Raw genomic sequence first — 22,625 nt, forward strand, 5'->3', positions numbered from 1 at the left:
AACTTGCGTCGAATGGGTTTGTGTAAAGTGTAGGTAGCTTGTTCTTGTAACCATCGTTGCACTTGAGGTAAACGGAGACTTTTCAGTCGAGTTTTGGCAGCACGATACAATTTTTGAACTCCTGCGTAACCTGCAGGATGGGAGGGATCGTAGTAAATGCTGGCTAAGACTTTTTCCATTTTTTGTGTTGGTTGATGTGTTAATAAGGCACCCACTCTTGGAAGAGGCTACTCTTTTTCTCTTGGAGTATTTTCTTGGATTGCAAGGCTTTGCGTGTGCGACCAGCAATAGGTGTCGAAGAGGAGGAGGATGTCTGTGCAGGGGATATCTGTTCTTGTTTCACTTCTGTCTTCACTTTCTTTATCTCTTGTGATGAAGAAGGGGTGGCCATCATCTTTTGAATCCATCCAATTCTGGAGGTAGGTGGTGTTGTTAACTTGCGTACTTTTTCTGGTGGAGTTAGAAACCCTTCCTCTTCTTCTTCTCCTTTTTCTGTCTTGACCACTGGTACTGGTACTGGTACTGGTGATGGTGCTGGACTTTTCATCAAGGTCTTAAAATCTTTCAGAGTGGGTAGAGCTGTTTCGTCTAAAGCTTTCTGGTGAAAGAGTTGCAATCGTTGCAAGAGTTGACCGTACTTTTGCGATTTTTCTGTTTCGGACAAATCTTGGCGATCCATCAAGGACTGCAATTCGTGTTGTAACTGGGACATTTCGCTCAAATTGGGATTGGGAGGTAAATGCGGGGTGCGTTGTTCTTGCCACCGATGGTATTCCATCCATCGTTTGTAAGGCACTAAAGCTAGTTTTCGTCCTTCCATGGGGTTGTCAGGGATGAATTCTGAGATCTTGGGACTTCCGAAGGCCTTTTTATCTTGCTCCCATCAGTCCTCCCAACATGGTTCCCAAGACTCCTTTTAGTATGGGGCCTAACAAGAGAGGTAAAATGCCTCCACGTTGGACCAACATCTTCTTTTTTTGACGAATGGGAATTTTCTTTTGAACCATTTTCCGAAGAACGTGACGATGTTTGCCTAAGCATTGTTTCTGGTGTTTGGACAAAGGGATCGTGCCTTTCAAAACGTTCAAACAACATTCGCACACGGTATCGATGACCTCTTTGGAGGCCGTTTGAATGAGTTTTTTTCGTAGGGGTGGAGAAGCTTTGGACAGGACAGATAACAGGTCCCCATGTTTGGCTAAACGTGGTGGCAGTCCTTTCCTTTTTTTTCCTTGGGGTTTTCTGGAGGGTGACATTTTTTGCTTGTGGGTTCCGGGACATTCACCGAACAGACACTAACGTCGATGACTTAACGCACACCCTTTTATCTTTTTTTTTCTGGGACTATCGCTTTGTCATAAAGGTGACAATGTTTTTCCGAAAATCGCCAAGGAATCCTCCCCTTTGTTGACGCCTCTTTTTCTTGGAACGACTGTGTCTTTTTTTAGGGTAACGTCGATGCTTGGCTAAGCGCTTTGTCGGATGACGCGTCTGCCTTTGTCTCTTTCTTTTGTGGCTTCTTGGAGGTGACATCTTTTACAAGTTCACTGATACCCCCGACTTGGTCACAGGTCTTTTTATACTGGAACTCGTCGCCACTGATTGTCTTTACGTTTTATCAGTTTGAGGACAGGCATGACACGTCGTGCAGGGGTACGTAACGGACTAAATCGAGCCAGTTCTTGCTTGGACAAATCCAGTAAACTTTGTAACATGCCCGATCTTTCATGGACTTTGATTTTGGGAGAAGGTACTTTGTGAGCAGCAGCCACTGCCGCTAAATTGGAAGGTCCTGCCACTGGGGAAGTTCTTTTGGGGGTCATCAACGGAGAAGTTCTTGGTGTGATCAACGTCTCCAAGTACTCTTCAGTTCCTGGTGACATCAACGGAGAAGTGGACAAACGTGAGGCTGCCGGAGACGCTGTGGCAGGTCGTGGCTTGCGAGTGTAAGGTTGCGTCCTGGCCGAAGTGCCTCTCTTGCGACTAGTTTTCTTCTTCTTCTGTGGACTTTTCTTTTTCTGGGGACTTTTTCTCTGTTTCTTTTTCTGGGGGCTTCTTTTCTTTTTCCGGGGTGATGGTGGTGGTGTCTGGTAAGAGGAGGGTCCTGCCACTGGAGAAGTTATTCTTCTTGGGGACCTGGTCTTTTTCTTTTTCTTCTTGGGGCTTCGTTGGACTTTTGTCTTGGGGATAACTTTGGGGGCATTAGGATCCCATCTTAAGAGTGAGCGAATGATGACCCCTCCTAGAGTACCGCTCCCTCCAGGTTTCAAAATGATTTGTTTTTTGGTTTGAGTGTCGATGCGGGGATCGGCCAGTTGGACCAAAGCGACTTTGTTTCGATCGAAAAAGCGTTGGGTTTGATGAGGAATCTGAATGATTCCTTGGAGTAATTGACGTGCCGTCACCGTGAACCATCGTAAGACTTCTTTGAGACTAGCTTCTAAGACACGGGCTCGTGTTTGTGGATCTTTTTCTCGGCTGATGCCATACAAGGCACGAATCAATTTGACGGGAAGATGCGACTGAAGGGACGTCATGTTCACACTGTGTGAGACAGACGAAAAAGGGTCTGAGGTTTTTATAGATTTTTTTTCATGGGGAGTGAAATGAAGTCGAGGACGGAGACGTGTACAGGACAGGCCCTCCGTCTTGGCACCAGTGGTGAAACAAGTGGGTACGAAATCGCAAATCCTCGGGGGTCGTAGGTTTCAAATCGACGAGTAAATAGGCGTGTGGCGTTTGAGTGGCATCGTCGTACGCCTGAGTCAGCCAAGGCGTTCCTAACTGTTTGGCTAAGACTTGCACTTGCGATTTATCTCGAGGGCTTTTAAACAAGACCACGTAATGCGCATTGAGACTGATGGTGCGATGGGCTTTACTTTGTTGAAACAAATTTTGGGTGATGTAAACGACACTGGCATTACGGTGATGCCCTTTGCGCGTAAACCACAATTTAATTTCTTCTTCGTCTTCTCCTAACATGTCGTCGAAAATGACCAAATGGGTTAGACGGGAGTCAGAGACGATGCCGTCGTCTTCTTTAGGAATGCCTTCCACAAACACGATGGAATCGCCTTGACTTTCTCGCAAGAGGCTGTACGCCGATTGCCACTCTTTGTAACACCACACGATCCGTTGAGGGGGCCGATCGATCAAATGATGTTTATGTTCGATCAAACGTTTGACGAATTCGGTTTTGCCTGAACCGCTAGGTCCAGCAATGAGCATGTTAAAGGGATGGCGAAGATACAAAGCCTCCCAACTGGCACGATCTAAGTGTTCGTCGATGACTTTGACAGTAGAGGAAGAGGGAGCAGAGACAGCAGAGGTAGCCATGGTATGAGAAATGTCACTTGTGACACGAAAAAACAAACAAGACAAGAGTTTATATACTTTTTCAGAACACGTTTATTGAATGTTTCAAATATGAACACGAAAGACAAAAATACATACAACCCAAATAGTGATGTACAGGAATATAAAACACAGCAAAGCGATCAAAGTGGAATATAAACAAGTGTCTGTACAACATGTTTTGGTTAACCAAGATGTCCTAGGGACAGTGTGTAATGTTCTTACAGTCTCTACATGAGGTATTGTCACACAAGTGTCCTCCCGGAATGACCTTTCAGGCATGTCCATGACAGTCCTGTCCTGAAGCGAGTGGTTGTTCTCGGTGACGGGTTCTTCTGGCACCGTCACTAACACAGGTTGAAAAGTAACTTTTTTCCTTGAACAACTCTTGTGCATACTGGGCCACTTCTTGGGTCCAAGCCTCAAAACCCCCTTTTTTCCAATCACGAACATCTGTCCAATGAGGGTGTAAGTCACAAGCTACACACACATCGTCATACACGTCTTGGGTCACTAAAAGTTGACGAATCTTTTTTTCCTGTTGAGGTCGAGAAGTATCCAGATGAAAACGCAAGGCTTTGAGCAAAAGGAGTTTTTCGTGACCATTTAAGGCCATGGAGGTGGTAAGTACTGATCGTAAAGAGTCCACAAAGAATCGGCTGGTAAACGAAATCCCAGAAAACAAGTCACTAAGACACACACCACTTGTCGTCCAAAATTGAATGGATACAGTTCTTGTAATAATTGATGGTAATGATCCACGGTTTGAATATGGTCATTGAGTTCCTTCCACGGAATCTGTTGGATGACATGTGACATAAACCGTGGCATGGCAGCCTCTTTTTATATTCTCTTTTTTTCGGATGCAATAGACGTACTTTCTAGCCAGAGATCTTCGTTCTCCAGTAGGGAATCTAAATCTTGCATACTGTAACCGAAACGTCAGAGTTCGTTTAGGTGTTTCCTCTTCCTCTAAGTAGATTCCACGTAAAATATGTTGGTAATCCTTTAACTTGTCTTCCTCAATGTATTGCTGTAGGTGAATCTCGAAGTAACCATAATCATGAACATGTCGATCGTTAGCGACCTCAAAGTTTTGAACAATGTCTGACCATTGAAAGAATTTCTGACGAATCAGTTCTTTTATACCATTCAAGTACCAGTGGTTAAAGATCTGGTGACGTATCGGATGCAATTGTTCTTTACGTTTCACTTGTATTTTCACCAGCTCTCGGTAAATGCGTTCTCTCAACTCCACAGGCAAAGCACGAATGTTCTCTTGTAAAGTATCCATGAATAGGTCATACTAAATCCTCTTTGGTCTGACACAAGAAATGTACTCTTTGCACAAACATGGTTTCACTTCAGTGTCGAATTTAAATCGTTGAGTCACTAATCTACACATTACAATTCGTTCAGAAGTTTCCTCTTTCACCAAGTTGACATTGTGTGAAAGATGTTGGTAATTCGTTAACTCTTCCTCTGGAATTCGATGCAATACGTTTACAATGTAGTAAATAGAATCGTCAATACCAAACCATTCTTTTTTATAACCAGGAGGTCGTTGATCAATGTCTGTCCAATGGAACACTTTCAATTGAATCAGTCCTTGTATAGCCTTCAGGTACCAGTGGTTCAAACACCGGTGACGTATCGGATGCAATTGTTCTTTACGTTTCACTTGTATTTTGACCAGCTCTCGGTAAATGCGTTCTCTCAACTCCACAGGCAAAGCACAAATGTTCTCTTGTAAAGTATCCATGAACAGATGATTATGGTAAGAAGTTACTTCAATGTCTCGGTCCCACTAAAGGTAAGTAATGACAATTCGGTGACCATCGAGCATGTTCTACGTAGGCCGAATCTTGCGGTTCCCAGTGGTGAAGTGACACACCGCAACTGAAGCACTTGACTTTATCTCCTTCGCCCAAGTAGAAAAATCCGGCTCTGGCTAATTCTTCGGGGGTCGGTCCTCCCAGATACTTTGGCCATTTTCCTTTGAACGATTGAAGACGATTTTCAAAGTCGCAGTATTCCGACGAACGCACAGGAAACGAATATTCGTTTTTCACAGGTTCGTTTCGATGAGGGTTGAGTGAAATGGGTAGGAGTTTGCTCAGGGCTGGATGACATCCGTAGGGAGGTAAACGTGAAGGTCGACATTCCCCTTTAAAACGAAACCCAGTAAAATGTCCAAGAGGACGAGCAGCATCGCTTTCGCATCCCACAGGTTTGACACGCACAGCATCACTTTCCATGACAGGGGTAGGGGCACTAAAGTTCCCATGATGCTTTACGGCATCGCTCAGGTCACAAGGTACAGCATCGGTCCCATCGCAAGGCTCACAATCGCACTCGTCTGCAAACTCCGTTACGCAATTACAATGGTAACCACATGGACAATCGCAGTTTCCTTCCGGACATTTTCCGTCGCAATGCATGGGTCTTATCCATCCAATATTAGTCACACTAGAGGAAGATACAACTTTTTTACAATCCCCAAACTGAAACGATGTCTTTTTCAAAGTATTCATCTTGTTCGCTCGGTCTTGGTAGTCACAATGAACTATCGATCTTGACCATAGCCCCTTTTTTATACTAGTCTCAATGCAGTCTCCAACTTGTACATCTTTCCTTTTTTACGTTTTTTATGTCCTGTTCTGGAAGGTACCGTCTCTAAGGTACCGTCAACATTGTACCGTAGTGTGATGGGTGGAAAGGCCATAGAAAGGTAAGGGCAGTGCGGAGACCATCGAGTATGCTCCAGAATAGCTGAATCTTTATAGATACATAGATCCATTCGTAACTTCAGTCCGCAAGCGAAACACTGTACCTCGTATCCCAATCCTGACTCAGGTCCCAAGTAGACAAATCCTGTTCTAGCTAAAACATGCGAAGAAGGTAATCCTTCCCTATTCGTAGGCCATTTCTGAAACGTGTCCAATCGACGGGCACAATCACAATAGTCAGGTAAGAAGACTGGAAAATGGTAGGGTTTGAACTTGGAGTTCTCATCGGGTTTCTCACTCGATTCTTGCTGTGGCGAAGTCATCTTTCTGGTGGGGTAACTATCCTCTTACAACCAATGTTTTATACCAACGTGTCCATACGGTAAGGTGAAATGATTGGGAAGTCGAACTCGCTTCTGGTACACGATTTGATAGACTTTTTCCAAGGGCCGACTGACGATGTGGTGAGTGGGTAAACGTACAATCTTGTTCGGTTGGTAGGTGGTCACTTTAAAGTTTCCATCCTCTCCCGATTGCAAGGCTTCCTTCAATACCCCAAAGTTGACCACTCGACTGGTACGATAATTCAGAGTCAGTCCTTTCACTTTGCACGTCGTGTGCACTTCTCCTTGTTTGTCACGGTATTCGTAGCCGTAATTTTTGGGACCGCCACTGACGAAACTTAGAATCTTGTCGTCGGGATGTTCGTCTGTCCAGGCTCCTAAACGGTCTCCTTCGATGTTAGGGTGATGTTGAATCGGGTGATGGATGTAAATGCAACTGTCCGTGTCAAAGTACAGGATGCGTTCTTCTAACAGTTCTAAAGCTTCGTACAATTTTAAGCGAGCATGGGCTGTCACGTAAGCCGCAATGATGACATTTCCAAAAGGGTCGTCTTGTACAAAGTCCAGATCTTCTTCGTAATTGACCAAGATTAAATTCTCTCGAACGACGTCCACGTGTTTCATGTATTTGGTTTTATCATGAATCATCTGGAAGTAGCGGGAAGGTTCTGTCAAATATTCCGTCTTGGGTAAACACGGTCGTTGTGCCATTTTACCCCACAAGCAATTTAACATCACTTTGGCAAACGATCGCCTGCCTTCGTTTTTCTCGATGTGGTCTAAAGTGATGCCTTCTTGTTCCCGGTATTTCTCTTTGAATTGTATTTGGTCTTCGGGAGTGTGACACCAGGAAGGATAGCCGCTGGCTTCTTGCTTCAGTTTCAAAAAGGCATCCACGTAGTCGGCGAAAATGCCTTTCTGAGTAGGGTCACCCTTGTGGTATTGTTGTGTCTTGGGAAAGTGACAAATTTCGTACACTTCTAACAGTTGGTATCCCATGTCCAGAGCTTTGAACAATTCTACGCTGACCCAGGTTCCCGTCAAGGCCCGTTCTTCCTGGGTGTGCTGACAAGGTTGGTCTTGGTTGCACGTTTCGGCACAAGTACGGCACAAGGGAAACATCAGTTTGCCTTGACAATGGTGAGGTAAGACGGGATGGTAGAGGTTGGTGGGAGGCAAAACTTTGCACTTGATCAAGCCTTCGTATTGTCGAATGTTTTTCAGGTCGATGTGTTCCGTCAGCAATTGTGGGTGCCCTACGGGAAAACGACAATATTTGCACACGTAGGGATACAGCGAACACACGTCCAAGTATTTGATTTCTTCTCCTTTCTCTTCGTCGGCTTGGTACAGCAAACAGGTGGCATTGGTCCTTCCTCCGTACAAACTATCCCTCGGGTTCAGCGGGTCCATGAACTGGTAACTTTCCACGAGACGTTTAAACTCGGGATCGGTTTTCATACGGTGATCGTATTCGTGTTCCCACATTTCCACCACTTGGTATCCTTCCTGTTCTAACTTTAGGCGTCGCTGACAAGTGTCCTGGTACAAGTCTTCCATGGTTCGTTGTAAAAACTGATTTTTAGTACCACGGTCAGGGTAACAGACGGGACATCCGTGAAATAAGCAACCGTTAAACTCGTACACGATCTTGGGGTTTTCTAAGTCCCAGCCATCTACCGAATATGTTCCGATGGTCTTTTCGCCCCCTCCGTTGCGGGCATGCTGAATCCACTTGTCTTCCTTGTCGCACAAGTAATGTAACCAACGTAGGGCTTTGACCGAGTATTGACGTTTGACAAAGTGGGTCGTTTGAGGACTGATGACAGCCACGGTATTTTCAGGCATGAATCGTTGTCGATACACTAAGGAACACGCTTTGGCAATGGTGCAAGCTTCTTTCAAAGGATCGACCCCTCCGTGTTCCATGAACAGTTCTCGAAATTTTCCACAACAACGCCGTAAAATGTCCACGTCGGAACGACAATACTTTAGCATTTCTTCCTGAAAGTCGAAAGGGTCCGAAGCGTGAGCCTGGTACCAAGCGTAGAAAGCTTCTCGTTGTTCGGTACGCATGTTGTCGGGGTCGTAATAGTGAGCCTCAGGTAAATGGGGTAGAACGGCGTGTTGATTGGCTTCCGTATTGAAAAAGTGTGGAAAGTACCCTTTAGCCATTTCTGTCATTCCAAACGTTTTAGGCATTCGACTCAAAGGCATGGCCAAATAGCTCATCGAATCTTTAAACTGTACTTGTCCCACTTGCATGAAAATGATTTTGGCTCCGTTCAAAGTCACTTTAGGACGCTCGGTGCCTTGTTCCGTATAGTACCTCAAAAGAAACTGTCCATCGTATCCGGAGAAATTGTGAGCCATCACCGTGGCATGACGATGACAATCTCCGTAACGTTCGATGTCCTCTTGGCTCCACGTCTTGTCGATGGGGTCTAAGACCCATTGTGCAAAATCGGCTAACGTGTTCGGTCCCCGAAAGATTTTTTCACGTCCTCCAGGAATCTTGCTGCAGTGAGGGCAATGACTGAAGATAGGTTCTTGAATGCACTTCTCGCACGCTCGATGAGCCACGCAAAAATTAGGAATGTGAATGCCGGTCTCTTGCATGCATTCGAAATCGAAAAAGATGAAATTGCCTTTCTTCTTGTGACCGTCCTCTTTCTCTGGTGAGGGTTGGTATTTTTGCACGTAGCATTGGTGTTCCAAGTCCACGATGTGGTGACAAATGTGACATTTTTTCTTTCCTCGACATACGTGTGCCTTGGCATTATTGGTAAGTATGCCTTGTCCACACGTAGGGCACAATCTCAGCAGTTGACAAGCGCATTTCTTCTGTGAACCTTGCGTCTTCAGATGTTGTTGGTAACAGGTAGGGCTGACAAACGTGCGCAGACAAGTTGAACAAGGCACTGGTTCTTCGCTCAGACAGGGTGGAGAGGCCAAACATCCTGAGCATTTCCATCCACAATGTTTGTGTTGCTCTCGATTATTATAACCATAGTCACATTTCTCACAATAATAAACATATCTCAGGAATCCAGTGATACTGGTAATGGTATCGAAATGGTCATCGTGATGATAAAGGTGAATGTATTTTCCGTCCTTAAAATCTTGGCCTCGAAACAATAGAGGTCCGCGCATTTCTTGAGGGTGCACTTTCAAGGTGTATCGTGGAGCTAGGACATCTTGCAATTTTTGCATCTCGGGAATGCCACAGGGTGTGTCTTTGGGCAGTCCGGCTTGTTGTAACAGGAGTTCTGCTTCGTTTCGTTGTTTGGCTCGGTCGGAACGTTGAATAGTGTTCCAGGTTCTTTTCCATTCTACCGTGTCGTTCTTGTTGGCATAGGTTCGTCCCACCACGATGGCACGGGCTAAACACATCTGGTCATGAGGGTTGTTAATTCGGACGAGACTCGTTTTGGTGTTGCGAAGGTCGTCCACCAATAACATCTTTTTGCGTCCAGTCCCTTGAGGAGGAGAGACGTGGGTCATGTCCAGTGTGGCTTTACCATCGGTGATGTCAAACTGATCATTAGATTGTTGTACGTGTTGAATCTTGTCCATGACTTTGGAAGCAGTTAATTCTGCAGGGGTGCTAAACTCGATCCAAACAGGGGATTTCAAACCGTCGTGTTGTATGGAAAGTCTCAAGCGATCGTCTTCTTTGGGTTGACATTGTCGCTTGAGTGCAGTGAGCAAAGAATCCCACACCTCAGTGATGAACCCTTCTGCTTTCTCTAACGGCACTTCAGCCTTGAAATCTTTAAACTTCACCGTGTATTTGTAAGCCGTGGTTCTAAATTTTCTAGAGGAGCGCTTTTCCGTCTCTCGAATGGAATAGTAATTTTCAGGGTTAACTAAGGGTGATGAACTTGGTTTAGAGGGTTCGGATTCTGGTTCACTCATGTCCTCTTCAAAATCACTGGCATGAATTTGTGCCAAGATCTCAGCCCTGGTACGAGGCGATAGATCACGTTTCTGCCTCTTACTTTCTTCTTCTTTCTTCTCGAATGAATGGGATCGTTTCATCTTGAAAGCAAAAAGTCAAATGACTCAAGTTCAAACACCATAAACTACTTTATAGTCATAGCAGACCAGCGTATATAAAAGGGTGTGTGTCTTGTCCTTTCACTATTCATTTCACTCTCGAGCCGAGCACAACGATGGAAGAGACTGACCAGATGGAACGTTTCGTCAGAGCTTTGCGAGGGGTCATTAGAAAATTCTCTTCAGACCAGCCTACGGACTACTCTCCTTCCTTTAGAGATAAAAGTCAAGATACTTGCTATATCTGTCAGAAGAAAGGGCATTGGTCTTCAGAGTGTCCAGACCGTCAAAAAAGAAAAAAAACAGGGGATAAAAGAGACAAAAGTCAAGATACCTGTTATTATTGTAAAGAAAAAGGACATTGGTCTCCAGATTGCCCAAAAAAGAAACAAGAGGAGTCAGAAGAAGAGAGGAATTCTTCAGAAGAAGAGAGGGATTCTTCAGAGGAAGAGAGGGATTCTTCTGAGGAAGAAAGAAGACAGGTGAAGAAAAAGAAACAGGAGAAAAGAAGAAGGGAAGAAAGCGAGGAGGAAGAAGAGGAAAAGAGTGTGACGGTGAAGAAATTCAAAAAACAGAGAGACTAAAGAAGGAGAAAAGAAGAAATTAATGAACTTTTTATTAAAGTGTTGTGTTATAAATTGTGAATTGGATTGTAAAAAAATGGAGAAAAGAATAAATGAATGATATAAGGTAAGTGTCTTTGAGTTGTGATTTTAAAATAAGAAGCTACACTCACGCACTCATACACAGACACGTATTAAAAGGGTAACATGGGTGAGTTTTTTTTGAGTTATTGGCAAATTGAAATTGTATTTCTTTTCGAGAAATGTGGGTGGCCCTGAAAAGGGCCTTTTTCTTCATGGTGTAGGGGTGAGTTTAAGCAATCAATTTTAACTGCCTTAAGCCTTTGCCACGGCCAAGGCCTACTTCTGGACTGCGTAATGTTGATGATGATAATGATTGGGTTGAAATCACTAAGGGTGGTACGGTAGGCTTAGTCACAGGGTTGACGTGTTTAGCTCGGGAAGGTCGTATTCTCTTCGGTCGTGATAAAGAAGTCTGATACATTTGTTTCAGACTTCTTAACTCCGCTAAAATGTCCAACAGTACCGTGACCGTTTGATTTTCACCCTCTTGTTTCTTTGCTGCTACTTCTTCTTGCTGTTGTTGCTGTTGTTTTTTTCTTACCTCTTCTTCTTGTTGCTGTTGCTGTAGGAGAAAAGTCTGTTCCGCATCCTTTTGTCGTTGTATAAATTTCTCCAATTCTTCTTTCTGTCTCTGTCTAAAATTCTCCACTTGCGGTAATGAAGAAAGTAACGAAGGTTCCGGAACAAATTCTTGCGAGGAGAGAAAATCCACAAAATCCCAATTCACCTCTTCTGAAAGTAAGTCCGGGTTCCCTTGGGCAGTCTCCCCTGCTGGTGCACCCCACTGGATCGTTTTCTGAGTTTCCGTCATGTTGAATAACTGTCGCATAGATTGACTGCACACAAGCGCTAGCGAATCTATATTGACTACGTGACGTCACAGACTGCTCTCTTCGGATTGGATGCGAGCTGACTGAATTCTGTAACGCGTGTTCGGATTGGTAAATGAACTCAATCCGTTTCAATCCTTTCTGTCCCTATAAATAAGCGCCGTTGACTGCATTGATTCACCTGTTCTCGTCGCTTCAAGATGTGGACTACAGTTGAGTCATCCACCCTTGTGTCTTCCATGATGTTTCGGACAGACTTGCTCATGTATGTCCGATCGAAGTGGACCGTTGTCCACAGGACAAACACCAGCCTGTGGATACGTAGGATCTACGTCGAAAGACAAGGATGCCTAAAAAGAGTGCTGATGTACGGACCAACAGTGAGACGTAGCCTAAGAACAAGAAGAAGACCAATGCGGTGCCATTTATGTTAATGAATACATTAACATAAAACCCAAAGGCCCTTTTCAGGGCCAGCCATATTTCTCGAAAAGAGATAGTCTTTTGAATTGCCTACCCCTTTTTTAAAAAAAATTTTTTATTTTTTTTTTTATTTTTTAAAAAAAATCCTATATTCAATTTCCCTTGACGCTAGATTGACCCACGATTTATTCCCATGTTAAATTCCCCTTGTACGTAGAGTGACCCACGATTTATTCCCATGTTAAATTCCCCTTGTACGTAGAGTGACCCACGATTTTTCGCCATGTTAAATTTCCATTGTACGTAGAGTGACCCAGGGGTCCCTGTAATGCTAATTCCCATTGTACGTAGGGTGCCCCACTTCACTACTAATGTAATTGGGATAAAGATGTGAAACAAGATAGCACTGTTGTATGTATATAATAATATCTTTCAATCAAAGCCTATGCTAATTGCTATATCATTCACGTAACATAAAATAGATCAAGTCTTAAAATACTACCTTTAGGTACACCACATGATGTTTCTAAAGGTTTTGATTCTATATCGTTAACACTGACCATTTGTTGTCTATGTTTAACGGATTAAGTCCTAATCCTAAAAATGTATTTTACAATATCCCGTGATGCACTGTATCGAAAGAGACTTTTAAGTTAAGCATGATCATTCTAGTGTAAAGACTGTTTGAGGTTTGTACCTTAAGAGATGTATCAAGTATATATTGGTAGAGTACGCTGCCCTAAATCCGACTATAGTTCAAAACATAAGTTATTCTTAGTTAAAGAAAAAGATTTCTAATTTAACGCATACTGCTCCTTCTAGAATGTTCGACACAATACTGAATATAGCAACAGGTCTGTAATGGTTGCATCAACCCAACTATCCCTTTTGTAAAGACGTCTAACTCTAGCTAATTTCAGTTCATCGGGCACGATACCGCTTTATGCGGACAAACTAACAATACAGGTAATTGGAATCGTGAAAATACGGGAACTATCTTTTACTGGGATATTATCAAACCCTGTACTTTTACATGGATTATAATTACTCAGCTGTTCATAAATAAAATCATCACTTACAAGTTGGAGTTCGAGTGTGTTATTATGATCATTTCATGCCTGTACAGCTCTCAGTTCATAAATAAAATCATCACTTACAAGTTGGAGTTCGAGTGTGTTATTATGATCATTTCATGCCCTGTACAGCTCTTTACACATTTTTGAATCTGTTATAAAGTATTTGAAGGTTGTAGTGAATTCCCCAAAAGAGTAGAAATTTTATTATCGAGGAAAGTATTGAAAAGATGTGAAATATGACTGGGACTAGGTCAGTTCGACTCCGATTGAGTTTTTGTATAAAGGCAATTACAAAACAGAGTAAAAAAAAGACAACCAATAAACACAAAAATTCATCGTATTATCACAATTTTATGCGACTATGTTTAATCGAAGAATTGTATTAAAATTTTAGATGTCACTTCTAATTGGTTTGAACTTTTGTACTAAGAAAGCAACTTGTTTGGTTTTCACCTACAAAATGATGCGCAATAACGCTATCTATTTTCTAAATGTTGAGTGGAGTAACCGTAGAATATATCACGGAGAATTCATAGTTTCTTTAATGGCAACAATAACAACAACAGCAACAACAACACCAATAATAATAATAATAATAATAATAACTGGAAGGCGTATGATCTAACATGTGTTAAATAAAGTACATGATCTGTTTCCCACTTTCTATTTCGACCATGTGTGTTCCATGTTTTGCTCATAACTGTTCTCGAGAATGTATTGTTTTCTATAATACGTTGTCAGGTTTCGCACATTTTTGTCACCGCAGGGACCGGATGTGCCAGTATCGTCATGGCTTGTTTTTTTCTTGCGTAACCTTTGTTCAAACTAGGACATCTTTGAGTTTTTAGGTCTGCGGTAGACTACTGCTGATTTGTCCTTACGGATTAACTTTTGTGTGTCACACGATTCCACAGCGGGTCAGTGTTTCTGAAGGATTTCGTAAAGTTTTAGGTTGTCGAGATGGGAAGTCATGATAAATGGTATCTGACTGACTTTTCGTTTTCCTTATATTTTAAGAGGTTATTGTGGTTTAAATGTTTAGCCATTTGTGTTTCCTCCGCTAACAGGCATTTGTAGTAGCCTAGGTTTATCAAATGTTCAGCTCTTTTTTGGAATGTTGCAGCATCAGAGGAAATGCAGCGTAACCTAAGGCACTGATAGATGGGAGAAGATAAAGGTGTACATCAGTTAGTACCGGGTAGATGTCTGTATAGAGTTTGTTTTCTACGAATATGGTTGTTGTGTGAAGAAATCCACATAGTTTTCTGGTCAAAACATAATTGGTTCATCTACTTCGCCTATAATTTCTAGCAGCTGTTGTTAGCGTTGGTCTTGTTCTTCATCTTATTGCTGTTATTGGTACTGATGTTATTGTTTCTCTTTTCTTGATGTTGCTTACTGTTGATGTTGTTATTATTGTTATTAGTGTCAAATAAACTGTCCCGTTGAGTGAGAAAATTAGTTAACAATTCCTGCTCAAATTTATGAATGTTTTCTGATGGAATTCGTAATTCAAAGTACTTTGGGTAATGTCAGTGTTATATAATATTACAACGTTAGACCGATTCTGAAACAAAGAAACTACCTGTCCGTGAATTAGCCATTGCATTACGGTCAAATATTCGCGGTTACTTCATTTGAAGAACATTGCCGCAGGGCGAGAAACTCTGTTGCAATTAGCAGTGATGTCACCAGTCGACTTAGGCTTAGAGGTAGGAAACACGACATTGTAACACATCAATGATACTACCCCCAGACCGTTTTCAAAGAGACCACCGGTATCCAATCAAAACTAAGACAATCGGATTTTGGGCAGGTTTCTCACGTTGCCAGACATTATTCTGTTTAATCCCTTGTGAACGGATCAGTGCACGTCTAGACATTGGCGAGAGCAGGTTATAAAGAAGTTGGAGACACCTGACTGCGCTCAGAATGCTGAAATTGTGTGCTCATTAAAAAGGCGGCACAGAGAGTTATAGGAACCTCGGACGAAATTGGAATAAAGGCTTCTGAGGAAGTTTCCGGGTGGGATCGGACTCCACCCAAAGATTAGAGAGGAGGATACGTGGAGAGCAAGTAGAGATAGGCTTTTGTGCGAGGAAGGAGACCCAGAGAACGGAAACGAGGGTACTGGAAGTACCGACAATAAGTGGCCAGAGAACAGAAACGAGGATACCGGAATTACCGACAAGGAGAGCTAAGAAACGGAAACAAGGGCACCGGAAATACCGAAGGGAATACAGGCAGAAGTTACAGATGAGTAACATAGAAGGGATACGGGAAGGAAACCCTCTCATCTTCAATTTCGCGCGATAAAATAATTGGCAATTTGATTAGGTCTTGTACTGATTGGAAGCAATTGCATTGAAAGTTTGTCCTGTAATTGTGAAATACTGTGATATAGTTAATTAAACTGATATATCTTTCACCTTATTAATTGTGTATTTTAACACCTAGCTCGTCTGCTTTGCTGACCGGGGACTCGGAGTTATTTAACCATTAAATTGTCCGCCCTTCTCCGGGGTAGCCATAATTTCGAGGGGGGGTGGGGTGGTGGTGGTGACAGAAACAATGTGGATATCTTGTTCATAAAGCATCGCACGCACTTGAGCGTTCCCCCGCTCCGCAAACGTTTATCGATTTTACGTTATCACTTGTAAAATACTTAAGCAGCAGATTATATGCCCTGATGTGGAAGCGGACCTTACCAATTTTACCATCAGGGTTGTTGTTGACATCGACCGTGGCGAGCTTGTGATTTTTCGAAGATCAAACTGGAAAACCTAAGTCGTCTAATGTGGATTTTAAAGGCGTCGCTGCAAAAGGTCATCGGCATAATCACTGAAATTGAGGAATTAGATACCTTGGCATGTCGGCGGCATTTCTCAAAAATTACAATGCCTTATCCTAGGCTGAGTCGAAACAACGTGGATGCAAATATCGCTTTGATGCCTCCACCGTCAAATGTAAAAGCTTTATTATAGAATACAACGGAATTTTTACCAGCGAAAGGAAGGAGGAAACAATAACGTCACCAAGATAAGTGGTCGATCTTTTCTCTCTTACGTGGATTGTTTCCATAAAAATAAATTTCACATCTTTAAGGCGCGCAAGTCAGGATTGGATTTATTTATCATAACCTCAGTCGTGTGATTCAGTATCAGTATCGAAAAGTGAACTTCAGTTTGGTGAATTAATAACACGTGCCTCCCCCACCCACCCATCGACATCAAGTTTCAAGCAATTTTACATATACAATGTAAACATCGCTGGTCATCGGAGATGAAACGAGTTCGAAAGATTTGACATCTTTCCAACGTTTCTGGCATGTGTGTTTAAGATCAGATTTATCATTACAAATATATCGTGGATTCTGACTGCGGATCGTAGACGCTAAAATATGATCTTGTTTAGGGCCTATTTCGAAATGAATCGAGGGAACCATGATGTACCAATGCAAAATCGAAACCAGCTTGGACTCATGGCATTCACACGCTAAAACGCTTGTTCGCTGACTGCACCACTAGGCATGAAATCACTGATAGATTCATTCTACAACGATGAAGCGGTGTTTCCCGACAAATCCACCAGGTTGAATTCACCGACGAGGATGTGGCACCGACTTTGACTCAACCAATAAGAGAAAAGCCTCGACTGTTCTTAAGCAAGGACGCATTTGTCCATGTAACAGTTTTAGGATGAAATTGAGAATGATTATGCTTTAATATTAACGTAATGCCAAGTCCCAAGAACGCACATTCGCAGAAAATTTTAATATTTCCCTGGAAGGTATTTTCTATGATTGTATAACAGTTGTACCAGTAAAAATGACTAATTTGTTTGAAGTGCATTTGCGTATTTCACCTGAAGAAGGCCAACCGTCAAACAATCATACTTCGCGATCACGTTATTCATAGAAGAACTATGATAGACCATCAAATTATCGACGTGAAAAAAAAATAACTGAAAGGGAACAACAGTTGCTAGATGAAATCACCAAGAGAACCGCGCTACTTGTGAAATACAAGCGCATGTGTGTGGTTGAAGAACATACTTGCACAATCACCGTGGCAACCATATTTGTCCTCGGTGTGGTGGGAATCGCAGCCACAGCAAATATTAAAGGCGTACGTATTAGAATATTTGTTTGGTACCAATACCAATAGTAACTAGAGCGGCTAGCGGCGCTGGTACAGTAATTTCCTTATGGCTGCATTCGCGAATACATGTTTATTCAGAACTTCTCGTGATGACACAAAGCAGTCTCAATATAATTAGAATACATTATTTGATGGCTATTGAGAATATAATAATTAGCATTATTTGATGGCTATTGAGAATATAATAATTAGCATTATTTGATGGCTATTGAGAATATAATAATTAGCTTTCAGTAGTTCCAGACTGTATTGGTGGAATTGCAAAACACCGGCAACTCAGCGCACATATACGGAAAAAGGAGCATTAACAATATTGATTTGTAGACAGTAAAATTCGAGTAAATATTTGCCAGTGTAATGAGAACTTCACTCAGATGGTTTCAGGATTCGAAACGATAATGAGCATTCGTATAGTAGTATGACAATGACAAATTATTTGGTTACTGATCTGTGTTTATGTCTTCTACCCCACATGACTGGCACGGGCTCCTCATGGTAACTTTGTATTGCGGGTTAGCGCGCGGACTCGCATACGTGCGCGGGTGATGCGAGGACAAAATCGTGTTGGTGTGTGGGTGGGCGGAGTAGAAGGTTTTGACCTAAATCGTCATTAGCAAAATGATAAACCTGGTATGGTATTAAAATTATATCTAAATGTATATGTATATGTATATGTACGTGTATGCACAGTTAGTGTTAGGACTGGTGTCAGGATATTGTCAGAATAATGGCTGGGACATCATGCTACATGTCTCTGGTATTATGCCCCAGTGCTACAGATCTCTATAAACTGCCACAGTGCAGACGTCGAAGTGATATGACTGATTTTTTTTTATAACGCTACGTTAAATATCACACACACACACACACACACACACACACACACACACACACATATATATATATACTGAGCAAGATGAAACACTTTAATACGACTGATTTTTTTAACACTACGTTAAAAATTCAAATATCACACACACAGAGATAGACTGAGCAAGATTAGAAACTTTAATTTTTTTAACTCTACGTTAAAAATTCAAATAACACACACACACACACACACACACACACACACACTGAGCAAGATTAGAAACTTTAATCTTTGGTTTGTAGTGAGCAATGCCCTACGTGGTAAATACATCCATACAGTTTTAGCAGTGTCCGAGAAACTAACAAAAAGGTTTGACCCCTACGCCAAGAACGTCGACGGAAAAGTGATACCTATGTATCGACCATGCTCTGAGGCCGATACGTTATGATACAAGCTCCAATAAATTCTTCTTTCCTTTTCCAGATGAGAACCATCGTCCATGAACTGGGTCACGCCATTGGACTAATTCATGAGATGGAACGACCTGACAGAGATTTCTACATCAACGTGCTGTACGAAAATATTAATCCCGATTCTCGACGTAACTTCGATACCACCTTGTCTAAAGGAATGAACTATGAGTTGTACAACACACAGTACGATTACAAAAGCATCATGCACTATCCACCAATGGTATTGATCGCATTCGTAAATATTTTTCTTTAAATCCGTTCGTAATCACTCCTACCACCTGTCACTTTACCATCACCAATATAACCGACATCATCATCATCATCATTACAACCACCACAACAACAATTCCCATACAATGTTTTTTTTTATATATATAAAATAACCCACTTTTTCCTATTTCATTATACTACTTTCATGTCATTCAGTCGAAAAGAGTATTTTAAAATATTCATTATTTGTAACTGCTATCAGAATCAATAATAAAAGTTGCCTTCCGTTTTTTTTCTGAGAAAATTTAAAAGTTATCGACATGTGCAAACTGTAAAAGATAAAACAAATAATATGAAGAGAAATATATTTAAAAAAGAACGCAAAAACTTAAAAACTAATTTGTTTTACGCTATTTCGAGTGATTTTGACTTTTCAAGTCTATTTTGTCTTTACTTTCTGATATTAAATTAAAATTTACAAAGTTCCACGGTGAGTGAAACATGCACCGCAGCTAGTTTATAAAAACTATGCTAAAAATGCATATTATTCCAGGCTTGGTCGAACAACAACGGACCAGCTGTAATTACAAAGGACCCGGCCTATCAAACTGTTATTGGTCGAGTCGATGAAATTTCATTTTTCAATGCACTCTACGTTAACAGAGCATACGATTGTCGAGGTTAGTACAAGAAGTAGTTAATCATATATTTCCGTGAACAGGTTACCACTTTATTGATATAATAATTTGAAATCAAACCATAACAACGTTGAAAAGTTCTTAAAACGCCATTACCCATTGCCAACTGCAAGGGTTACGTTTCTTATTAAGAGTTTATCAAGAGTTTGTTCCCCTTTAATTGACACATAATGTAGTTACCTTTTTTCGAGCCGTATGAATTAAAATTATCTTCCAAGGCTGTGTCCTCGTTGACATTGGAAAAGTGGGAGACACTCTACAATTGACTCGAACGGAAAATTTGCATTCTGTAAACTAAAACACAAATTTGCATAGTCCCTTTATCATTTGCTTTGCAAAGTGGTAATTGGCAAATAAATCCTATATCTCTCCTACGTACTGTTTGGTTTAATTTAAACTGTTGAGTGTGAATTTAGTCCCTATATACTAGTTCACATTCTGATCGCATGGAAGTAGAATAAAGACCGATTGTAACAGTGATGGGTATTATAAAAACGATGTAACGATCAGAATAAACGCAAAGATGATGCTTTGTATTATTTACTTCAGATCAATGTGCGAATCAGCGATTTAAAATCTGCCAGAATGGTGGTTTTGTCGGGGGACCGGACTGCCGCTGTATCTGTATGGAGGGCTTCGGTGGAGAGCTTTGTGATACCGTTGTACCAGGATACCGTCATAGTATGATTAAATACGGAGAGAGAGAGAGAGAGAGAGAGAGAGATGGATGGATGGATAGATGGATTGATTGATGCATAGACAGAGATAAAAACTGTGACACGGACGGACTAAAAAATAAGTATATGATAATTACCTTGACAACACTGCATAGGTTTCCCTTCCTTTCTTAGGCCAAAAAATGGATAACAGAATAGCAGCTGGTAATAGTCAATAGTTTCGATCAATGCGAGCATGAATTTCATTCACTGCGTAATAGGTTATTTTTGCCCTAACTGCCTGTTCATCTTTCTACCCAATCAATGCATTGATTTCACGTAACGTTTGGCTTTCTATCCCAATCAATGCATTGCCTTCACGTAACGTTTGGATTTCTGTCCCAATCAATGCACTGATTTTACGTAACGTTTAGCTTTCTACCAAATCAATGCATTGATTTCACGTAACGTTTGGCTTTCTGTCCCAATCAATGCATTGATTTCAGGTAACGTTTGGCTTTCTATCCCAATCAATGCATTGATTTCACGTAACGTTTGGCTTTCTACCCCAATCAATGCATTGATTTCACGTAACGTTTGGCAATACATGATTGGTAATTAATGCATAGCACGAGCTATTAATATGGACGATGCTTTTGTCCTAGAAAATGTGATAACAGCAAATTGTAAGGGAGAAGTATATTACTCTGCCATAGAAAAAGCAACAGTGACAACTTCCGTCCTTGTCTTAATTATGCAGAGCTTAAAATCTCATTCTTCTTCAACTACCACACTTCCCTCCTCCCCCAAAAATAATGTGGACACTTTTTGACGCGATCCTCACGTGTGTGTTCAATACGTTAGAAACAGCTGACGTTGCTTCCGGCGCCATTGACCGAAATATATGGTTTCCGTCCGTTTACTAGATTCTTAATGCTTCCAAATCACATCCCTGTTTCAGATCTGTCCTCGCAACAGCGCCCCGATTTCGAATCTACCCACGAATCATCGGAATGTTTCCATTTTGGTCAACACTGTCACGCTGTATTATTGGTTTTATCTTCGATGGCTACTAAGTATAGTTGACTAATTGTTTGAAGACTACCTTACGCTGCTGCACGAATTCCAGAATAGAAATGTATTCGTTGATGCAGCCATAACAAAATTGCTATCAAAATAGTGACAGTTAAACAGGCGCTTGTACTTTGTGAGTACGACGGTTCTCTTAGCGATTTCATGTCGCATTTGCTTTTCTACTTCAATTGTTGTTTGGCGTCGGTTTTCACGAGGACCTATCTTAATTTCGAGGTAATACAGTATTATTTAAAAATGCAACAGGTTCAGTTACATGTCAAGGAGAAAACAAATACGGAGATTCCATTAGCGCATCGATGATCCTCATACGAGCACCTGTACCCTCCAACAACAGCATCTTATCAGAGTGCATCATGTTATTGTATGTATAATCGGTGGGTGCAGGTGTTCTAACTAAAAGTAATAAATCGGGTACAACGTAGCAAGGTCTTCTGGTACATCTGCAGACCCTGTGTCAACGTTTTCATGCCACTGCATGTACGACCACAACTTGTGATATGCACGTGCGACACGAGTGTTTGTGACATCAAGAAAATTTCTTCTGCGGGTTTCTGATGACCCTTTAACCAACAAAAATCTTCCGATTCTCCTAAATGGTCAAATATCATCTTGTGAGTGAGGTGTCCACCAAGCAACTTAGCTGTATCAGGAAACGCCACAAACACGTGTCTAGGTGCGCTAACACCTTGTTCGGTATATATTTGCCATAAAAACTGCTGAACGTTGCTTTCTGTCGAGTCTGTTTTGAGCTTGAGACTAATAGCGGTAACGTGTCTCTGGAACTAGTAAACGAAAACAAATGCGTTTCTGTAGCCATCGAAGTGATTATTAGAGACATCCACTATGTTAGTTTCTAGAAGAAAAAACAACAAACACTTCGCCAACATAAACGCAAATGTAATGCAAAATTGCTTCGTCGGCTTTGAGTTTGTGGTCTAACATGACTTTGTCTCTCTCCATCAATAGTATTACAGATATTTCTAGAAAACCCAAACGTGCGACTGAGAGGAACAGAACACGAAAATGATAACGAGGCTCCAAGAAGTTGACCAAGCCGAAA

The 22,625-nt window shown here is 41.7% G+C and overlaps 1 protein-coding gene across 1 annotated transcript in view; it reads left to right on the forward strand.

Moving 5' to 3' along the window:
• The window catches only part of LOC149784897 (blastula protease 10-like), a 63,043-nt gene that overhangs the window by 16,070 nt on the left and 24,348 nt on the right, over positions 1 to 22,625 (forward strand). Inside the window, exons 5-7 of the mRNA XM_089978483.1 lie at positions 18,917 to 19,126; positions 19,670 to 19,796; positions 20,364 to 20,495. Coding sequence (XP_089834609.1) covers positions 18,917 to 19,126; positions 19,670 to 19,796; positions 20,364 to 20,495 — 469 coding nt within the window. The remainder of the gene's footprint in view (positions 1 to 18,916; positions 19,127 to 19,669; positions 19,797 to 20,363; positions 20,496 to 22,625) is intronic.

This window comes from Sinohyriopsis cumingii, chromosome 13 (genome assembly GCF_028554795.1).
Source record: "Sinohyriopsis cumingii isolate HCF-2022 chromosome 13, ASM2855479v2, whole genome shotgun sequence".
Lineage (NCBI taxonomy): Eukaryota > Metazoa > Mollusca > Bivalvia > Unionida > Unionidae > Sinohyriopsis > Sinohyriopsis cumingii.